General features: G+C 44.5%; 1 protein-coding gene across 1 annotated transcript in view; it reads left to right on the top strand.

The window, feature by feature from the left end:
* Positions 1-22,540, top strand: part of HADHA (hydroxyacyl-CoA dehydrogenase trifunctional multienzyme complex subunit alpha) — a 51,168-nt gene extending 28,628 nt beyond the window's left edge. Inside the window, exons 8-20 of the mRNA XM_045884227.3 lie at positions 1,747-1,869; positions 2,356-2,474; positions 4,378-4,434; positions 6,006-6,115; positions 10,575-10,709; positions 13,369-13,540; positions 16,070-16,156; positions 18,895-19,035; positions 19,462-19,530; positions 20,299-20,494; positions 21,174-21,288; positions 21,838-21,983; positions 22,059-22,540. Of these exons, the coding sequence (XP_045740183.1) occupies positions 1,747-1,869; positions 2,356-2,474; positions 4,378-4,434; positions 6,006-6,115; positions 10,575-10,709; positions 13,369-13,540; positions 16,070-16,156; positions 18,895-19,035; positions 19,462-19,530; positions 20,299-20,494; positions 21,174-21,288; positions 21,838-21,983; positions 22,059-22,204 (1,616 nt within the window). The 3' untranslated portion in view covers positions 22,205-22,540. The remainder of the gene's footprint in view (positions 1-1,746; positions 1,870-2,355; positions 2,475-4,377; positions 4,435-6,005; positions 6,116-10,574; positions 10,710-13,368; positions 13,541-16,069; positions 16,157-18,894; positions 19,036-19,461; positions 19,531-20,298; positions 20,495-21,173; positions 21,289-21,837; positions 21,984-22,058) is intronic.

The following is a 22,540-nucleotide window of genomic DNA, read 5'->3' as shown; positions in this document are numbered from 1 at the left end:
GTTGTGGGTGCTGTTGTTTTTTAATGTTCATTGGACATAGGATTCATTGAGTTTCTTGGATAGTGGACTTGTAGTTTATATAAAAATTGGCAACTTTTTGGCCATTTCTTCCAATATTTTCCCATCTCCCCGACCCCTTTTCTGGGGCTCCAACTTCACATATGTTAGATTACTTGATATTGTCCCAAAATGAAGCAATTTTTCTTTTTCAGTTGGTATATTTTCTGTTGCCACGTATTTAAGTTTCCTGGTCTTTTCTTCTTTGGTGTATAATCTACTATTAATCCAATCCTGTGTATTTTTCATTTCAGGTGTTGATTTTTTTCATATCTAGAAGTAACATTTGATGCACTTTTATGTATTCAATTTCTCTTTCTTATGTTTCTGTTTTCCTCTACCTTGAACATATGGCATGAATTTACAGTAGCCTTTTTAACATTGTGTCTGCTAATTCTGTCTTCATTTCTGCATCTGTTTCTATCAGTCAATTTGCCTCTTGTCTTTAGGCCATTTTCTTCTTGCTTCTTTTCATGCCTTTATGAAAAGAAGCCTTGGGTAGTTTCATCTCAGGCGCGTGGAAAACAGTTTCAAGGGGGTTTCAAGGGGCCCTCTGTAGGTCTTCTGGAGCTCTCCATTTGTGCAGTGACTACCCTTCAGCATTCTACTTCACAAGTTCCAGTGTCATTGGTCTCCCTACAGGTTCATTGTGACTTTTGTGGGCTCCATGCACTTTGACCATTCAGAAATTTGGAGTTCAGTTCTTTCTCATCCTCTTTCACATACTCTCACGGTAGGGCACATGTCTTAAGGGAGAGAGTGGTTTACCTATTTGTTTCAGCCTCCTCCCACTATTGGGATATTGTTTCCTACATACCACCAGACTGCACAAGATTGCCTTTCAACCCCAGCCACCACCTCCTCCAGGCTTTTGATTGAGAGCCTGATAAATGTCTGTTTTCACAACCCTGTAAAAATAGCTTTTGGATTTTTGGAACCTCGCTCTTTAGTTTCTTGTCTCAAGGAAGTTCAGTATAGAGCAGGTGCCTTAAGTAGAAAATGAGTTGCATATTTTTGGCATGTTCCTTTCTCTATAGAAGTACTTTATGTGCTAAACATCATGACACTGTGAGAGACTGCCCTCTAGCTTTTCGACCCAGACCTTCCAACCCCTTATACCACCTTAGAATTCCATGAATGTTCCATGGGAAAGACTAGCTTTGCATTTGGTTTCTTCTAGCTTCTCATCTATTGTATGTGACCTCCAAAACTGATCATTTCACTTGCCCCCAGGAGCATCCTTCTGCTTGGGCCAAGTATTCTAATCTTCAGCCCATGCCCAAAAGCAGTACATACCCTCAGAAAAGAAAATATCCAGCAATCATCAGTTCACCTGAGACAGGCTCTTCCCTCCCTGGAATCTTAGTTCATATGGTCCTCATTGCTTCCACCACTCTCTCATAGCTTTACAAATGTGTGATTTTACAAATTATTCATTTTTGTCCACAGTTTTGCCACAAGAATACAGGTCTCATTAGACCTTCTACATCCTACTCAGAAATAGAAGCCAGACTAATAGGATTTAAGACCTTGTTTTCTCTCTAGAGCACATTGTTGCACCTTTGCTCAGTGTCACTTCTCTTCTTTGAGTCCATAGTTCATGACTTGCTAGCTGCCAGTCTCTAGTCCAACCTGGAAAGCTGTGCTGAAGGTGATTTACACTCCAATCTGTTGTGTTCATTTTTACAGGACCAGGATTAAAACCTCCAGAGGAGCGGACAATTGAATACTTAGAAGAAGTTGCAGTCACTTTTGCCAAAGGACTATCTGATAAGAAAATCTCTATAAAGAGAGACAAGGGATTAGTAGAAAGTGAGTGTCATTATTAAAGAACAAAAGCAAAGGTTCTCTCCAGAGTGCTTAATTTTATTTGCTGTAAAATAAGAAATGGGAAAGAGGTAAGTGCATGATTTGCTCTTAAGCATAGAATCATCCTTAAGGAGTACAACAACTCTGCTCTAGGATCAAGTCCTAACCCTTACACTGGTTGGTTACAGCCATTTTTTTTTTATTATTTTGGAAAATTTGAAGCATTAATACAAAAGTAGAATAGTATAATAGTGTAGGAGACACCTAAGCACCCACCCCCCAGCTTTAGCATTTATCAACTCATTAAACCATGTGTATAGAAGTGCTTAGGTTGCAATTTGGATTTTGTGTATCATAGTAAGGAAAAGTTCTTTCAGATAGCTACAGTTACTGCATTTTTATGGAGTTTACAGAACAAACTAACAAGGGAGGCTAGGCTTTTTCCAGGCTTACTTTCCAGTAAGTACCTAAAAATGTTTTCTTTTACAGAATTGATGTCATATGCCATGAGTATTCCATTTGTCAGGCAACAGATTTACAAAAAGGTGGAAGAAAAAGTACGAAAACAGACCAAAGGCCTTTATCCTGCACCTCTGAAAATAATTGATGTGAGTCTTCACCCCATATTCCCACATTTCTCATGTTTCCTCTCTTTGTGTAGAGCAGTATTCTTTATTGCCTTTCTGAACCATATCTGCTGGTACTAAGGTTCTTAATTCTGTTGTTACAGTACTCACTAAAAATAAAGCAAGCTATGAGGGCTTATAAAATGATATTTGGGGAATAATGAGTGCCGGGCATAATGAGTTTAAAACTACCAGGTACAAACCAGGAAAAAAGCTGTGTTATATCAGTATAACAGGCCAGTAAAATATTGGGCATTAATTAAGAGGTAGTTGAAACAAAATTGATGGCCTTAGTTGAAACCATTGTCAGTACCTAAAATGTCTCAATGACTTCCCCATTGCCAGAATTATAAAAAAGGTGTAATGATATGGAGAAGTTCTGAAAAAGATCAAGGAGGATGAATAAAATGATCACAGGGTTAAGAACTTCTGTCTAAAGGTAGACTTTAAAACTTAGAAACTCTTCAGCCTGGAAAGTCTAAGATCAAGAGAGCATATAATCTAAGACTTCGAATATGGAGAATAAATCAGCCAACAAATATATTTTGAGGAAAAGACACCAAAATGCATAAAATAGGACATTTGATTCCCTTCCCTCACCCATCTCCCAGTGTGGGCTGGGGAGATTAGACATGCATCTGTAGTGAGACAGGTAACTAGCATGAAGGGCATTAGACTCCAGCATGGGACCACTGCCAGATAATTGGGACAGAGAATGATTGCTAAATGCACAGGGGAGGGAACAGTCACTGTAAGCCAGAGAAATTAGGAAGAACCTCATAGAATTTGACCTTAGCCCTGGAAAGTGGGTAGAGAATAGATGAAGAGAGAGTAGTACCAGGTAGGGTGGGCATTTTGAGCAAAGCTACAGAAGCTGGAAAGCATGAGGCTCTTCAAGGAACATTTAATGAGATCAGATTTTGTAGGACGGTGAAATGTGTACAAAAAGGCAGAGTGAGCCTAGAGTTTAGAAGACTGACAATAATGAATTTGGAAATTTGACCTTTGTTCTGTATAGATCATAGAGAATGGTTTAGAGGAGAGACAAAGTAGATACTTGAAGTCGGAAGCTATTTTGGTAATTCAGACTTGATGTTTGAGTAAGACCCTGAGATAGGATAGTAAAAAGGTGAAGGTAGTAAGAGACTTGCCAAAGGGAAGAGATTATGAGCTGAGTTTTAGAAGTGCTGAGTTTAGATGTTTCAGGAAATTCAAGCAACAGGATTTTAGACAAACAACAAGAATGTAGATTTGTTTGTGTGTGTGTGTGTTTTAATCATTTTTGTCATTCCCATAAATTATGGTGACTGAGTACAGGGTCACTTCGTCTTTTATACTTGCCATTGTACTTAGGCTAGGACTTCCCTCGAATGACAGTGAATTTGTAGAGTTCATGAGTAACATGACAGAGTAGATGATGGGCCTGAGGAAGAATGGGAGGAGGGAGAAAGGGGCTGAGGGTGGAGCTCTAGGGATGTGCCTGCGTTAGGAGAGCAGGAGAGAAGCTGGAAGAGCCATTTTAGCAGGAGGGAAGGTAATTAAGAGGGACAGGGAAAACCTTTTCTTGGACTTGGGCAGCACCGGTGGCCACTCTCTTTGACGGGATAGTGGTCTAGAGGTATAAGGAGGTAAGAGTTGGAACCCCTCTCTTCTTTTCCCACTCCCTTTCATTTCCTTCCATTTTATGCTAGCTTTAGCAATGGCCTTGGCGGTGCAGAATGAAGTCAGTCTTAAGCAGCCACTCAGTCCTCTCATCTTTCTTATTCCACTTCCAGACTTTTGACTTACTCTTTAAAGACTGACGAACTGGCAGTTTTATTCAGTGTTAGTCCACCTCTCACCAGTCCCTTGCAACAATGAACAAGTGCTTTATGTGTTTTTTTAGGTGGTAAAGACTGGAATTGAGCAAGGGAATGATGCTGGCTATCTCTCTGAATCTAAGGTAAAGTTCTTTCCTTTCAATTTATTATTATTAGATTCAAGAAAATCAAGATCTAAAATTCTTTATAAAGCTAAAAAAAGAAAAAATACCCAAAGCCTACCCAAAATGTTTTCCTTCTAGTGATTATCATTTCTTAGGGTTAATCTCAGTGAGTGATGTTAAGAACACCTTAGTGGTCCCAGCTGTTTGAACTTGCTCTCAGTAATGAGGGTTTAACTAGGGAGAGCAGGGCCAGAGTTCTAATCCTTTCAAAATGAATCACTGGGATGTTTATGTTCTGGAGTTGGGCTGGTTTTGTTGTGATAAAATGAATACATTGATAGAAAAATAGGTTTCTTACTCGTTAGGGCCCAGCAATAAGACTTTGAAGGCCAGCCTCTCTTTGGTGAATTAGAGAATGGAAGGAAATGTTGTGTAGCCACTAAAAGGACACAGAGGGCCGTATGAACCAGCCTCACCTCTTCCCACTTTTCCAACCAGTTGGTAGTATTGCGGATTTAAGCGGTTTGGGTTGTTTTTAAATTTTAAGCAATCACTGAAGAATGACTGCTTGTTGATAATAAGACAAGAGGTATCTCAAGAGTTCAGGACGAACATTTCTTGTACTGGGTTGCGTATTGAAGTGCACTCTGCTTTCGTCTTTGACCTCCCGTCCAGCTACACGTGTACATACGTATTTGAAGCATAAGTTTCACAAATCAGTTATTGTCCTCACTGTGTATGTTGTCCTCGGTATTTCCTGTCTGTCCTACTTATCACAACCCGCTGAACTCAGGGTGACTGATGGATCCCTACCCATGGTTGGAAAATCACTGGTTTACTGAATAGAATCCACTTACCAAGATTAGTAGAACATTGTTTCATGTTCGATTAGGACAGAAAGCAACTTTATTAGGAGGATTCCTCCTTTGAAATGCTATTTGTAACCATGTAACCATACCAGTAAATTCTAGCAGTAGTGATGATGATGATAGCTGACTAGCTTTCTCATCTAATTCCAGCAAAACTGTAAAATAAGCATGGTTTTTCCCATTTTAAGGATGAAGGAAGACTTGACAACTGGTAAATGGCAGAGCCAGGATTCAAACCCCGTTCTGTCAAACCCAGACTCTAAATCTCAGGTTCTTAACCACTAACCTGAGACTTGCTCTCTGTAAGCATTAGGGTACTTTTCAAAGCGGCAGGTGTGGTGCAGGCAGCCTGCTTTAGCGAAAGTGAACCAGAGTTGGGAGTCCTACCCCCGGGGTGCGAGTTCCATTTCTGCCACTTGAGGTGGTGTGGTGACTTAATTTCTCCAGGCCTCTTCTTCCCAGTCTTCAAAATGAGAGGGTTGATTGAGAGGACTGTAGCCCTGGCACTCTAGTTCCATGGAAGAGGTGAGTCGCCGCCACCGCTGGTGGGGAGAATCCGAGAACTCAGATGTATCCAGACCCTTTGAAAGCGATAGTGGGAAAGTACTGCGGGCGAGGAACGCCCGGGGCTCCGTGTCTCTGCAGGGAAACCCGACTGAAGGAACCCCCATCCCTGAGACTCGGAAGTGCTACCCTTTCTTCTTCTCCTTTATTTTTCAGAAATTTGGAGAGCTTGCAATGACCAAAGAATCGAAGGCCTTGATGGGACTTTATCATGGGCAGGTCCTGTGTAAGAAGAATAAGTTTGGAGCTCCACAGAAGGAAGTGAAGTAAGCTAAACTCCACCTAGGGAGCCCTTGTAGGTTTCATTACAGAGCTAAATTCATACCTTCCGTCTTACCTATTCCTCTTCTGCCCTGAGCACATTAGATCCCTTTTCTACTAAGAACGTTTCGGCTTTCAAAGTTCTGCCTCTGCTGTTTTCTCCAGACCTCTCTAATGGCTCCTACAGAGGCTTTCTTGTCTTGCTGTTGATGTCCCCTAGAAATCTGGCTTACGTCCCCTATTCCCAAACCAAACACACATACTATGCACTGTTTAATGATCTTGTGTCTCCCTATGACTTAAGATACCATCTCTGGAAACTCACACTTCTTCCTCCTCAAAAAAATAAAGTCTTTTTTTTTTTTTTAAGATTTTATTTATTTATTTGAGAGAGAATGAGAGAGAGAGAGCATGAGAGGGGGGAGGGTCAGCGGGAGAAGCAGACTCCCCGCCAAGCAGGGAGCCCCATGCGGGACTCGATCCAGGGACTCCAGGATCATGACCTGAGCTGAAGGCAGTCACTTAACCAACTGAGCCACCCAGGCGCCCCCCAAAAAATAGTCTTATTCTGACTGTTGAAGGCTTGTCCTTCTAGCTTACAGCCTGAACACTTGAGATTCCACTTGCTTGTCTGTTCTTTTCAACAAGCCTTTCAATGCTATGCTGCCCAAAAGCTGTCAGCATTTTAAGTTTCATAATGCCCCTAAATTCACCTTCTAGCTCAGTGGTTCTCAGCCTGGGCCTTGTCTCTCCCCGCCCCACCCCAGCCCCCTGGGATCATTTGATAATGTCTGGAAACATTTTTGGTTGTCACAGGTTCTTCTGGCATCTAGTGAGCAGAGGTTAGGGATGCTGCTAAACATCCTACAGTACATGGGACAGGCCTAAGAATTACAGTAATCAAATTCAAAATGTCAGTAATGCCAAGGTTGAGACACAGTGCTCTATCTGAATTACTGTGAGGGCTTTCAGAGCAGCTAAGGTTACTACCTTCTCCATCCCCTTCACCTTTAATGAGATTACAATCCAAAATAGAAGTAAAACAGGTAAGAAATTTGGGTGAGACAGATACGATGCTAGCCCAGAGGGCTGATTTCCAAATAGACTATGAACTACGACTGTCACCACTTCTCCAGCACACATGGTGGTAAGGGGCGATCAGTACCCATCCGTGGTGCTTGCTCCGCCCAGTGTGGACAGTATCTTGCATTCGGTGGGTGAGGTTAATCACTTCCACGCTGTAGTAGAATAAGATGGCCATCTAAGTCAGCATCTCTGCATACATTCTACAAAAATCAGACATGAGCAAGGACAACAAAGCCACCCATTCCCCACGCATGGCATAAATAGAAGGCAGATACGCTGCTAACTTCTAATTCTGTAAGAGGCAAACTTTATAATAACAGGAAAGAAAAGGAAGCAAGAGAGAAAAATATTGAGTCCTGCAAAATTACAAAACTGTAAAACACACACCAACTTCTACCTCCTTCCCACCCTACTCCTTTACCCCCATCCCTCCACCTACCAAAAAATGCCATCAATTAAAGAGACTACACTTTGCAGCTGAAGAGAGTCCTCTTAAATTACAAAACCTAATGAGCCACTCCAGACTCCTACTCCTGTCTGCATATACTTCTTCCTGTCATATGCAGCTAGAATATAATGCCATTTGGGGAGGATGTTGTTATACCAAATACATAAAAAAGACAGGCAACATCCACATGAGTCTCATATAAGAAGAAATAAGAAAATGAGAATCAGAATACTTAAGTTTAAGAAAATTCTCCCCTGGGGCGCCTGAGTGGCTCAGTCGTTAAGCGTCTGCCTTTGGCTCAGGTCATGATCCCAGGGTCCTGGGATCGAGCCCCGCATCGGGCTTCCTGCTCAGCGGGAAGCCTGCTTCTCCCTCTCCCGCTCCCCCTGCTTGTGTTCCCTCTCTCACTGTCTCTCTTTCTCTGTCAAATAAATAAATAAAATCTTTTTAAAAAAAGAAAATTCTCCCCTCCCCAAAACAGCCACAACAGAAGAAAACTAACGGAACACTTCTAAACTTGAGTGAAATATCCTTAAATAAGCATTTGCAGATAAGAAAGAATCACCTTGAATCAGAAATTCAGAAACTCAGAACTAAATGGACAGGAAAACAGGGTAATGTAAGAGTTGGCCTCACCTGGGAAATAAATTGAGGAAAAAGGGGATGAGGAATTAATTATAAGGTACCCAAGGCAGGACAGGTTGAATGGAAGATTTACTAAAGAACCTTGAAGAATTGGGGTGCCTGGCTGGCTCAGTAGGAAGAGCGTGCAACTCTTGATCTCAGGGTCGTGAGCTTGAGCCCCATGTTGGGTGTACAGATTGCTTAAATAAATAAAGAAAGAAAAAGAACCTTGAAGAATTGAAGAAAGGGTATCCTTTTTCCTGCTTTCCACACTGTCAATGATGCCTCTGCTTTCTCCACTTCTGTCTCTAGGCTCTTTCCCCTCGGATAATCATTTGAATTCCTTCTCTGGTTTCACTTTTTTTTTTTTTTTTTAAGATTTTATTTATTTGAGGGCGCCTGGGTGGCTCAGTTGGTTAAGCGACTGCCTTCGGCTCAGGTCATGATCCTGGAGTCCCGGGATCGAGTCCCGCATCGGGCTCCCTGCTTGGCAGGGAGTCTGCTTCTCCCTCTGACCCTCCTCCCTCTCATGCTCTCTGTCTCTCATTCTCTCTCTCTCAAATAAATAAATAAAATCTTTAAAAAAAAAAAAAAAGATTTTATTTATTTGAGAGAGAGTGAGAAAACGAGTGGTGGGGAGCAGCAGAGGGGGAGCGAGAGAGGCAGACCCCCTGCTGAGCAGAGAGCCCAATGCAGGGCTCAATCCCAGGACCTGGAGATCATGATCTGAGCTGAAGGCAGCTGCTAAACCGACTGAGCCACCCAGGCGCCCCAATGAGTAAATCTTTAAAAAAAAACCCCACTAACCATATAAATGCATGTGTTACTACAAAGCTACATTTGAAAGATACTTCTAGGACTTGAAATTAGGTTTCCTTTTCAGGTCATAAACATGATTTTTGAACATTATCAGAATTGTTAGGAATGAAACTTTATCCTTGTATTAAGTCTAATTTAAGGTCTACGTAGTGCTGTAAACTTAGGCTTCTTTTATGAAGGAAGATATTCTGGAAAAAATTTTTTAGTTATTTACTATGGGAGTATGGCATATTGCTCCAGAACTATGCAAAACTAAAAAGAATAATCAGACAGACATGATCTTTGGCCCACAAAATACTTAGAATTTAACTGAGGAGACAAAAATAATGTACATGAAGCCATTCCAGAATACTGTGGGGTAAGCCAGATGGTCCTGACAAGTTCAAGAGAAGTTGGGGGTGAAAAAGGCAGGAATGTGCATGTATGAAGGTATTTGTGGGGAAGGGGGGGGTAAGGTCTGGAAGCAAAGAAACCATCCAGGAGAATTTTGATCTAATCCAAGTAAGGAATAATAATGGCACAAATTCAGGAGAAATGAAAGCTTATAGGAAAATGGTAAAATCACTAACAGATAAGAGAGATTAGTCTTTGGGCATGTCACTGCAAATTGGCTTTTGTTTGGAAACCAGAAATACTCATGTTGACTTCACCATAAACCAGGTTGTTTTGTTTTCAGTGATCTCGAGGCATGCTTGAAGATTAATATAATTCTGTCTTGGGCGCCTGGGTGGCTCAGTTGGTTAAGCGACTGCCTTCGGCTCAGGTCATGATCCTGGAGTCCCTGGATCGAGTCCCGCATCGGGCTCCCTGCTCGGCGGGGAGTCTGCTTCTCCCTCTGACCCTCCCCCCTCTCATGTGCTCTCTCTCGTTCTCTCTCTCTCTCAAATTGATAAATAAAATCTTAAAAAAAAAAAAATATATATATATATATATAATTCTGTCTTCTTGTGTAGGCCAGTTCTTTTAGACCTAATGGATTTTTGTATTTAACTTTGAAACTCTCTCTCCCTCTGCCCTGTTCACTCTCTCTCTAAAGGGGGCGTCTGGGTGGCTCAGTCAGTTAAGCATCAAACTCTTGGTCTCAGCTCAGGTTATGACCTCAGGGTCCTGGGATCCAGCTGGGTGTTGGGCTCTGAGCTAGGCATGGAGCCTGCTTGAGATTCTCCCACCCCCACACTCTTTGAGTGCTCACATGCTCTCTCTTAAAAAATTAAATAAATAAATTTGAAAATCAATTTTTAAAAATAAAAATTATTTAAATTTTTTATAGATTAAAAATTATTTAAAATACCTTACTTATAGATAAAATCTTTAAATAGGTTTTTATAGATAAAATCTATTTATAAATACAGATTTTTATAGATAAAAATTATTTAAAATACCTTATTGTTGTGCCCACTTTCATTGGTTTATTGAATAACTTAGGCGATCTCCCCCTTCTACTGAAATGATTAGTCTACCAAAAGTCATTCATGCTTTCCTTCTAGGCACCTAGCCATTCTTGGTGCAGGGCTGATGGGAGCCGGCATTGCCCAGGTGTCTGTGGATAAGGGCCTGAAGACCATACTTAAAGATGCTACACTAGCCGGGCTGGGCCGAGGACAGCAACAGGTGTTCAAAGGGTAAGCCAGCTCTCTGCCTCTGTCAGCAGAATGCTGTTTGGTTTTTGCCATTACACGTTCCTTTTTCCTGAACATGGTGAGTACTGGATGCTCCGTAGTTAAGCTCTTTCCTTTGATTTTTAGAAACACCAATTCTTTCCCTTCATTTTATTGCACATATTATAAACCATTAACATCATTGGAATCTGTAATGTCTGACTGCACAAGAAAAAACCATCAGATATTTTTAAATGCCACTTATTTCATGCTTTGGTATCAAGACTAGCTCATGTTTGTGGATTTTGATGGTTTCCATCTCACTGCCATATTGTTATGGAACACTGAAAACAGCACGACTTCGTGGAAAACGAGGATGTGAGGAAATGTGCCATAATTAATTACACACTGAAGGTGGGGCTGGGATCAAAACTCTTGAACCTTCTATTTCTTGGCTGGTGTTACTGTAGAGAAGCGGAAACAGATCTGGTTCCATAATGTCTGAGGCTTTGCAGACTGTGTCTCCATCTTACCTCTGAATTAATAAAAGGTGAATATTACTCTCCCTTCTGCCCACCTACCCCTTCCCTCCTCCACGCTGCCTGTTTTGCAGAGGAGGAGAAACTGAGCAGCCGCTTGGCCAGACTAGAAATTGGTTTCAGCTCAGTTCTGTGCTCCACTGTAATGGACAAGCAAACAAAGTCTTAAAACCATGGGTTCAGATCTCTTGGTTTCTGACAACCATGTCAGCAGTTAGCAAACAAGTTGCTCGTCAGAGTTCAGAATGTTATTTGTTGCTCTAATGCCTAATGAACTGTTACCAAGAGAGGACAGGAAACATGTAATATGTCACAAGTAAGCAGTATGGTGAGGGGCACTCGCCAGGGCCTGATGTTTCTTTTCTTTCTTTTTTTTTTTTTTTTTAAAGATTTTATTTATTTATTTGACAGAGAAAGAGAGAGAGACAGCGAGAGCAGTAACACAAGTAGGGAGAGAGGGAGAAGCAGACTCCCCGCTGAGCAGGGAGCCCGATGCGGGGCTCGATCCCAGGACCCCGGGATCATGACCTGAGCCGAAGGCAGACGCTTAACGACTGAGCCACCCAGGAGCCCCTTGAATGAGCTTTTTTGTTGTTGTTTCTTAGATGGGTTATGTAGCTTCACCATGTTTGACCTCTTTTCTGCAGACCTCTCTCTGTCAAATAAATAAATAAAATCTTAAAAAAAAAAAAAAAAGGCTCATTCAAGGGGCACCTGGGTGGCTCAGTTGGTTAAGCCTCTGCCTTCAGCTTGGGTCATGATCCTAGGGCTCTGGGATCAAGCCCCACATTGGGCTCCCTGCTCAGTGGGGGGTCTGCTTTTTCTCCCTCTGCCCCCTCCTCCCTGCTTGTGTTCTCTCTCTCTCTCAAATAAATAAATCTAAAAAAAAAATAAAAGCTCATTCAACTGAAAGTTATATGTAGGACAGTGTATGTGCAGCCAGCTTGTCCATTACACTGGAGCACAGAACTGAGCTGAAACCAATTTCTAGTCTGGCCAAGCGGCTGCTCAGTTTCTCCTCCTCTGCAAAACAGGCAGCGTGGAGGAGGGAAGGGGTAGTGGGCAGAAGGGAGAGTAATATTCACCTTTTATTAATTCAGAGGTAAGATGGAGACACAGTCTGTAAAGCCTCAGACATTATGGAACCAGATCTGTTTCCGCTTCTCTACAGTAACACCAGCCAAGAAATAGAAGGTTCAAGAGTTTTGATCCCAGCCCCACCTTCAGTGTGTAATTATGGCACATTTCCTCACATCCTCGTTTTCCACGAAGTCGTGCTGTTTTCAGTGTTCCATAACAATATGGCAGTGAGATGGAAACCATCAAAATCCACAAACATGAGAATTTCTAGTCTTGATACCAAAGCATAAAATAAATTTACCTTGTGGCTTTAATTTTTCTTTGGGTTAAGGAAATTAGTAAATGGAATTTAGCTCTATTCTTTCAGAGGAAAATTCTAGGTCAGTTATTCTGCAAGTGTGGTCAGATTATAACCTAAGAGAGCCTGTTTTTCTTGGCAGTGAAAAGTAATCAGTTAAATGTCTGAGTAGCAGGAATCCTTTTTATCTCCCTATGGGAAGGAAGAAACCTTCAGTTAATATTTTGTGTAATCAATATAATATGGTACTTACTATGTGCTGACTGGGAAGTAGATTAAGAATGTAAGAAATAATGCTTGGTCTCTCTTTTCCAGAAGATTACAGTTACAGAATAACAAAATGATGTGTAATCAGGTATAAGTCCATGTGGTCTAGGACACATGTTGGGTGTTTCCTCCATTATAGGTAGAGAGGTACCAGAGCTGCTTCTTTGTTTTGCCATTCCAGTATTTGTGTTTATTCCTCTTGGCAAATGTAAATGTTTTATGAGTGTTAGAGTTTATGTAAGTTTCACATTTAGAGGCTTCTTACAGGAGAAAGAATGTGGACTTGGGGGCCAACCTGCCTTTGGCCTAGTACCTAGCCATTTGACCATGAGTCCCTCTGAGCCTATTTGAGCAACTCTTCTCTCTCAAAATGGGAGTAATAGAACTGCCTCACAGAGTTGGTAAAAAAAAAAAAAAAAAAAAGTGTCTGGCCCATGGATGCTCAATAAATGTTAAGTTTCCTATTCTTTCCTTCTGACTAGGACTGTGTTTTTTCTAGATTGAATGATAAAGTGAAGAAGAAAGCTCTAACATCATTTGAAAGGGACTCCATTTTCAGCAACTTGACTGGGCAGCTTGATTACCAGGGTTTTGAAAAGGCTGACATGGTGATTGAAGCTGTTTTTGAGGACCTTAGTCTTAAGCACAGAGTGCTAAAGGAAGTAGAAGCGGTAAGTAAGAGACCTGTTGTACTTGAATCGTAGCCTAGTGAGTGGAGGACACAGAAATAGGTTTTAAAAAAGGAAACTCATGGTTGTTTTTATAGGGTTACTCATGTCCATACTTAGGAGTTTTTATGTGAACCCATGTACAGTATAGAGGTTACAAAGGTCAAATCTGAGTCCTGAGGTAAGAAAATCAAGTAACACAGGGTTCATTAGCATTCTATGGGAGTTCAGTCACCCAGACATACAGTAACCTCATGGAGTCTAGCCAGCTGTCTTAGCATTTTGGGTTAGCTACAAACCATAATTAAACTTCTTCAGGTCTCGCCAGCACAGGAAGTAGGGGAGAAATTCTCTCTCCAGGCAGGTTTCAGATGCTTACTTTGTGGAAATGCTGCTTCGGTCTTGATCCTGAGCACTCTACATGCCATGAACAAAGCAAGTACCTGTCGTGGGTGGTATAAAGAAGGAGCCCAGAGGAGAACAAATGACAGTAGTCACTAAGCTACAAGATAGAACGGGGGCCTGGAGCAGCACCTACAGTTAAACAGAATGTGGGCTAGTGGATTGTGTACACGAAATGGCACTGGCTCAGCAGCTCTCCAGGTGTCCTGAGGAGTGGTCATACTTGCACAGTGGCCTCTGTGTGAGGGCGGTCCCCGCTCTACCACACACTCAACCTACAGAGGGCTGAGAACCTAAAGACAAGCAACTCTGAGACCGTTCTGCTTTGGAATCCGTGCATTGGCAAGTCTTTCCTTTTGACAAAGGGTCATGTAGATTCAGCTGCGGGGGAAAGTTCAGGAGAGCTGCGTGGATTTGTATTCCATCTGTGCTGAGTGGCATTTCGGCGCAGAGTGGTAGGTGGTGTTCCCAGGCCTTTGAGGGCACTGCTGAGCCAGCGGCAGGCAGGTCCTTGAGGAGCCGCAAAAACAGACACGGGCAGCGTGGAGAGAAGAGCATCGACCATCTGACTAGGTGATGGTCTCTGCTTTTGGAAAATCTGGGTTTGGGACTCCCGGCATGGAGAAGGGTGTGTTAGCTTTAGCAGTTGGGAAACTGGTGATCAAGGGAAAGAGAAAGAGGGATCACATCAAGAGAAGTGCAGACTTGGAGCAAACTACAGTGTTGACCTCTGGCTTCCAAGAGGAAAAAAAAAAAACAGGGCTCCTTAAGGGCTGGCCTGGAGCTCAGAGTGTCACTCCTGCTTTCCACTGGTAAAAGCAAGTCATGAGGTTCAGGAGGGCGGAAATAGAGTCTACCTCTGGATGGGAGGAGAGCCCCACGTGAATCAGAAGGGGAGGAATTGGTGCCAGGTGTCTTTGGAGACGTTGGCCTGCTCTTCATAGAGAATGTCCCCACCAGCATGAGACGCCGTGCCCCTCAGATGTGCCACTTGAGACTCTTCACTTCCTTGCAGTCGTGCTCTGCTTTCAACTCACACTTCTGATTAACTAAAATCCTGGGGGTCTTACACAAGCTTAACTGCCGAGCCAGGTTTTGTTCAACAGGTGCCTCTCTAGCTTTTTCCCGTTTTTCTTTTTTTTTTAAGATTTTATTTATTTATTTGACAGAGAGACACAGAGGGAGAGGGAACACAAGCAGGGGGAGTGGGAGAGGGGGAAGCAGGCTTCCTGCCGAGCGGGGAGCCGGATGTGGGGCTCAATCCCAGGGCCCTGGGACCATGACCTGAGCCGAAGGCAGATGCTTAATGACTGAGCCACCCAGGCGCCCCCCATTTTTCTTTTTAAAAAAATCTTATTGTGGTATTTTACCTTTGTCCCCATTATAATTGATGTTTATTTATACTCAGCTTTTCAGCGTGTTGCATGTATCTTGAACCTTGATTCCCAGCTCCCATGTTAGGATTTTGCCTGTCCCAGGGTGCACAAATTTGACAGGTGTGCCTTCCATGTTTTTTATGCACACAGCTGAATAAAAACATGAATAACTCAGGATCATGAACCGAATGCTGAGACAGTCTACATTAGAGACTGCTCTCCAGGATGGTAAAGATAACAGTTAATAGGATTTGTGTGCCATAGATTAATTACAGCGGCACACGGTTTTCTAATAGCACCCTGTATAAAATGAGCTAGGCATGCATGCTGTGGCTTGTTCTTATCAAGGTAAAGGGTGGGGAGGGGGGGGGATCGTCAGCTTTCGGATTCGAGGGCAGATCCAAACAAGAAGAGGGATTGGTACGCATGCTAGATCTTGAAATGAATGAGATTTGACTCAAGGTTATCTTTTCAGTATTTATCTGAGGTGTCTTATATACCTAACATTGAGATGCAGTCTCCAGGTTAGGACACTGAGCCAGAACTAGAAGGCTGAATGGGAAAAAGAACAAGGCCAACACACTCCCCATCACAGGAGCCTGGGAGGTTGGAAATGTCAGCCGAATAGTATCTACTGTCTGAGCGGTTGGGGGGGAAGCGGGGCCGGGCCCACGTTTCATGGCTTAGCTCTGCTTTGGACTCCAGTCATCTCCCAGGCCTCCATGACACATTCTTCAATGCTTTTCCCCTGCAGCTGATTCCGGATCACTGTGTCTTTGCCAGTAACACATCTGCTCTCCCAATCCGTGAAATTGCTGCTGTCAGCAAAAGACCCGAGAAGGTAAATTCTGAACAGCGGGAAGACCCTGAAATGTTTATTCCTGCCGTGGGCTCCCTGAGGAAGGCTTAGAGCATGAGAAGGGCCTGGTGTGGATTGTGAGGTGGAGGGGGGGCGGTGATATCTTCCCCCAAAACTGGGCACAGAAAAGCTAATAATACCGTGACCATTGTGAGATGCTGGGATAAGTGAAGTACAACCAAAATATACTTTTATAGGTGATTTGCATCCCTAACAGCTTGTATTTTTTAGGTTCAGACTATAAAACCTACCTTTATTACAATTAGGTATTTAAAGGTAGGCCCAAGGGGCACCTGGCTGGCCCAATTGGTAGAGCATGTGACTCTTGATCTCAGGGTTGTGAATTTGAGCGCCATGTTGGGTATAGAGATTACTTTCAAAACCTAAAATATTTAAAAACATTCTTAATTTTAAAAAATAAAGATAGGCCCTTAAAATAAGAGGGGTACTCCAAAATATCACTTAAGTTACAGAGCACACACTGGTGACAATCTAAGACAGGTTTGCCTCCAATTCCACGTCCAGGAATAGAAGATCAGGAGGGGTGGTGAGGTGTGTCCACCTATGGGTTCACTTAGAACTTCTACCCAGGATGTGAAAGGGTAGAAGCACTTTCAGTGAGTATTGGGAATGATGCCTGGAAATTTTATCTTTGGGCTTCTGCTGTCTACCAGGGTAACCCAGGGAAAGTGAAATCACTCAAGGAGAAATAAAATACCTCACCTCTCTGGAGGATAGCAATTAGCCTCAGCTAACCAGAGCCAGCCAAAAGTAGGAAGGAAATATAAGAGACCTTTAAGCAGCTGAAATTGTTAAGACAGAGTCCTTGTATTGAAAACACAAAAGTCTGTTTATTCCTATTCTAATAGCTTGTGACTGCAAGGTAAGCTCGTCTCCTAGCACACCGCAGATTGGAAGCGATACAGGGCCTGACAGGCAGGTTCAGGGATGGCAGGAAAAGGTCACAGGGAGAAGTGTGACACTGAGGGAAGACAAAAAAACACTATAAAGGCAGGTTGACAGTCTGGCCATGTCACATCACTCAGCACCTCGGCAGCATTTAAGTCAGTGAAGGAGAATCTTTGATGCTAACTTCTCATTTTCCCAGTGGAGTGGAAAAAGCATCATGTTTTGCAGTCCTGGCCTCCAAGTATCTTGGATAGCTTCTGTCCCCTGCTTCCCCTACGTTATATAAAATTAAGGTCACAGGGGCACAGGGAGGGTGACCAGCCAGGACAAGTTGGTCACCTTTGGCACAGCTTTCTTGAGTGATGTAAATAGATTTGCTTGGGGTAGTGATCACATGAGTGTATATACAATTGTCAAAACTCATTGAAATGAACACTTTAAGTTCTGTGCATATTATTGTGTATAAGTTATATGTCATAAGGCTAATTCCTTTTGCTCAGAAGTACTGAGTCTGAATCAGGTCCTGTCTTTTTAAATAGCTTAGACATAAGGAACAGTTTAGGGTTTAGAAGCAACTTTTGGATTGGTAAGTTTATGGAACATTTAAGTGACCTGTGCATTACATAATGGAGAGTAGGCAGGCTTTGGAGACAGACCAGCTGTGATGGAATCCCACTGCCTTTCACTAACTGACCCTGAGCTACCCATTTTAACTTCCTGATGACTTTTTTCTTCATCTAGATAAGACTGACTAGTTCACAGAGTGATGGATTAAATGTAAGGAATAAATGGCAAAGGTATTAAAGAACAGTGGATAGCCAGCAGTCAATAAATGGTAGATATCATTAGTTATATCTTACAGCTAAAGTGAGGGTAGGGGGAGCAAAACTCTTAAGTTTTATGATTAAATTATTCTCTCCCACAGCAATGCAGTTGGGAGACTGTCCAATTATTAGCTTAAGGAGGAGGTTCTGAACTTCAGCATGTATCAGAATTACCTGGAAGGCTTCTTAAACACAGATCTGGGCCCTGCCCCTAGTCTTTCATTCAGTAGATCTGGATCTGGGGTGGGCCTGAGAATTTTAGTTCTAAATTTCCCAGGCGATGCTAATGTTGCTGGTCCAATTACTTCACTTCAAGAATCATTGGTTTAATGAATCTTTGGGTGCATTTGAATGTTTTTTGGGGTTTTTTTAAGATTTATTTATTTGAAAGAGAGTGCAGGGGTGGGGGAGAGGAGCAGAGGGAGAGAGGGAATCTCAGACTCCCCGTTGAGCGCAGACCCCGACACAGGGCTTGATCTCATGACCCCAAGACCATGACCTGAGCTGAAATCAGGAGTTGGATGTTCAACCAACTGAGTCAGTTGTCCCTGAATGTTGATAAATCTTATTTAAACCCAGTATCCTGGTAGTGAGACCCATCTGTGTAAAATCCAGGTACATCTCTGACAGTTGAGCATATTGATGGATTCTTCTGCCTGCTTCTGCCTCCCCCACCTCAAAAAAAGTGGACCCTCTGAACCATCAGTATCACTAATACGAGTGAGACCTTCATTCATTCTTCCCTGATAAATCTAATTTGGCCAGTAGCTATGATTTTGGCACTAATTGTTGGTAGGATCTGTTTCCCTAGAAACAGATGGAAGAAGATTCCAGTGAGCCCTCTGAAACATACTGAACTTTTTTTCAAAGAACCACAGAGCCAAACCGCTCAGACGGATCTCCCTTGCTTTCCTAGCAAAAAAATGAGTGCTATCCAGTTCCTCCTCCGTGTTCTTAGATCTGTTGGCTTTGTACTCCCCTTGCTAGGTGATTGGCATGCACTACTTCTCTCCTGTGGACAAGATGCAGCTGCTGGAGATCATCACAACCGAGAAAACGTCTAAGGACACAACCGCTTCGGCGGTAGCCGTTGGGCTCAAGCAGGGGAAGGTCATCATTGTGGTTAAGGTAAGGAGCTGTGTGACAGAGCGGCAGACGGGGGCAAAGTTCTGTTAAGATTCCTTATACCTTCAGGCTTGTTTATAACTATTCTGGGGGCAAATAGGTCACCTTTTGATAGGATTTCCCCTTAGTTGTGTGCAGTGTGGACAGTGGTGTGGACCGTGCTGCTGAGTCAGGGTCTGAGAGGGGCGTGTCTGGGACGGGGCACGTTCTCCCAGCCATTCCAGACTGTGAAACCCTGTGCTGTGCCGTTTGGTTCAAGCCGTGCTGCCTTGGCTCTGGCTTCCCCCGCAATAAAATTTTAACAATTCTGTTTGTGAATATAAATCGCCTTGAATTTTGGAATGACACGTGGGGGAGAGAGCCTGCTTTCAGCCTCACGTCGTACCTACAGCGGAGGGGCCGGTGAGCTCACATTCTCTCCCTCGGCAGGATGGACCTGGCTTCTACACCACCAGGTGTCTTGCACCCATGATGTCTGAAGTCCTTAGGATCCTCCAGGTCGGTACTGCTCTTGGATTGTTGGAGGCATCTTCCACTCCTTAAACCAGTCCTCCGGATTGGTAGTCAAGATAAGGAACAGGCTTCCCTCTAATACACTTAAGTCCAAGTTCTTCTCCAAGAAGGCTCTTTTGTGCCCAATCCTTCCACACCGTGGTGGGAAATCACGGGCTTCGCTGCCCTACAATGGGCAGAACTTTAGCTCTGCTCCCTTACCCCCCTCCCTGCCCCACTAGGACCAGATGCCTCCTGATGTGCCCTTCTGCACACCTTCTGCCTCCCCGCTTTGAGGCAGGAGCTATCCGGAACAGACAGGCCCACTTGGGCTGGTTGGTGCTGGAGCAGCTTCTGCGCACACCCCTCGGGTGCCTCCTCCCCAGACCCAGGCTCGGGGGGCTCCGCCACACTGCTCTGTGAGGCGGTCTCTTCTCTGTTGGGGGAACTTCGCCCCGTCTGCCGTGGAATCTCATTACTACTGAGATTCAGAATTGCAAACAAGGAGGAAGTGAATAATGTGTTCATCTCTAAATGAAGTTGTTCAGTCCTAAACCTGTGGATTAGGGAAGGCTCAGACTTTCCCCCGGTGGCTCCCAAACCTCCTTTGCTTTCCCTGAGTGGGACAGCCCCAGTCCTGGGCCTGGGCTGGTGGCACCCAGGAGAGAAGTGAGTGGTGGACCGGCCCTGTTTCAGAGGGCCAGCTTGGAGAGCCCTTGTGGGAGGGCCTGGGATGCCTTCCTCCCCTAAGATCCCTGCTTACCTCCCGTTCAGGAAGGAGTTGAGCCTAAGAAGCTGGATTCCCTTACCACAAACTTTGGCTTTCCTGTGGGTGCTGCCACACTGGTGGATGAAGTGGGTGTGGATGTAGCAAAACACGTCGCGGAAGATCTGGGCAAAGCCTTTGGGGAGCGGTTTGGAGGTGGAAGCCTAGAACTGCTGAAGCAGATGGTGTCCAGGGGCTTCCTGGGTGAGTAACCTCAGAGAAACATAACCAACCCCACAAAAACAAAGTTTCCTGAGACACACAGTTACAGAAGGCCCATGTGGGAGAGTTCTTCCTAAACATAGAGCCCACTATCATGGGGAATTTTTTTAATGATTTCATGACAACCTGTTAGGCAGAACCCTGGCCTGAGGCTCTGCCATTGCCCAAGGTATGCAAGCCGGGCGTTTTCATCTGGCCCAAGGCCTCTAACACACCTGTGATCTTGCAGGAGCAAACTCGGCACCCAGACTTGACCATGCTGCCTGGCCACCTATGTGGAGAAAGTAAGGCCTCTAAACACAGAGAACATGGTTGAGGCCCACCAGAGGTGGCTTTCTCTCTTGGCAAAGGAGAAGCAGAATCAGCCCCAGGACCAGGGCATAAACTAGGTCCTGGTGTTGCATATCTGGACATTAAAGCTCACCCAGATGGCCTTTCCCATCCACATACACAGATTTTCAAGCCCCAGGAAACACAAGATCATTTTTCCTTCTTTGCCAACTCTGCGGACAAATACACACTAAATTTCTAGGGTTAGCTAGACAGACACATTCAGGAATACAGTTGAGAGGCTGGAGCTTTACAGCAGATTAGCAGAGAAGAGAATTCGCAGGCCCAGTCTCTGAGATTTGGTAATTCTCCCTTTTCTGGCTTCTTTTAGGTCGCAAATCTGGGAAGGGCTTTTATATCTACCAGGAGGGTGTGAAGAATAAGAATGTGAATTCTGACATGGACAGTATTTTGGCAAGTCTGAAGGTGCCCCCAAAGTCTGACGTGTGAGTTAACTTTAGTAGCTAATATTGTGGAAAGCTGTTTCTCTTCAGCCCAGAGCTTCTCAGCCCTCTTCCATCTTCCCTGTGATAATCCCCTTACCTGACCAGAATACTTTTGCCCTTCCACATGCCATCTCGTGTTCTGCCAGGCATCAGGATAAGGACTGTAGCTGAGCCTTGGAAAGACCCCTGCTCCAGCCTTCCCTCTGAAGGTCTGGAGAGCACCTAGAGAAACTGTCACCCTAGGCCCCTTCACCCCCACCCCCGGGCCCTCTTTATCGTTTGTAACTGACAGCTGATGGTGGCAAGAGATTCCGTCTAGTCTGCCCAGCCCTGCAGAGTGGGTGCCGGTCTCTGGTTGGTTAGGGCAGGAAGCTCTGAGCCATCTTTCGAGGAGCAAGGCTGGCCTCCCGGTGGCCCCTTCTCTACACCACTGCGAGTTCTGTGCGGGCTGGCCCTTGGAACACCAGCAGCACCAGCCTTCATCCATCCCCGCACCTGCCTCCCGCCCCGTGACACTTCAGCTGCCCGAATGTGTCTCCCTGTTGGCAGCTCCTCTGACGAAGACATCCAGTACCGCCTGCTGACCAGATTCGTGAATGAGGCCGTCCTGTGCCTGCAGGAAGGGATCTTGGCCACACCCGCAGAGGGAGACATCGGAGCCGTCTTCGGGCTCGGCTTTCCGCCATGTCTTGGAGGTTGGTCTTGCAAGTTGGGAAGGTAGCTTGTTTTATCCCAGAGCTCATTTTGTCGTCTCCTGTTCTTCCTTCCAGGGCCCTTCCGCTTCGTGGATCTGCACGGTGCTCAGAAGATAGTGGACCGGCTCAGGAAGTACGAGGCCGCCTACGGAAAACAGTTCACCCCGTGCCAACTGCTCATCGACCACGCTAACAGCCCTGACAGGAAGTTCTGCCAGTGAGCGGGCCCCCGCCCAGCCAGCGGCGCTGGTTCTCCGGCAGAGTGGCATCTAGACGCATCAGAGGAACCAGAAGGCAAACAAACTCTGGCACTGGGTGTGTGCCCTGACCAAAGTGCCTTCAGTTAGGACAGTCTCTCCCTCCCGGTAAAGTGTGGCTGTGAATGAGTTTGCACCTCACGTTAGGAGGAACCCGTAAGTCCCGACACCCCGAGTGCCAGCGTCTCCAGAGCCGACTTGCTGCCTGCTCCGCCGGGGCCGGTGGTGGCCGGTGGCAGCCCGGGCAGTTCTGCACCCAGCCTCCTGTGTGATAACAATAAAAACCAAACTCTAACAGCC

This window comes from Mirounga angustirostris, unplaced genomic scaffold (genome assembly GCF_029215605.1).
Source record: "Mirounga angustirostris isolate CCGP_5_RB_7025 unplaced genomic scaffold, mMirAng1.0.hap1 SCAF_10, whole genome shotgun sequence".
NCBI lineage: Eukaryota > Metazoa > Chordata > Mammalia > Carnivora > Phocidae > Mirounga > Mirounga angustirostris.
The sequence above is the reverse complement of the archived record's forward strand: the minus strand, read 5'-3'. Positions and strand labels throughout refer to the sequence as shown.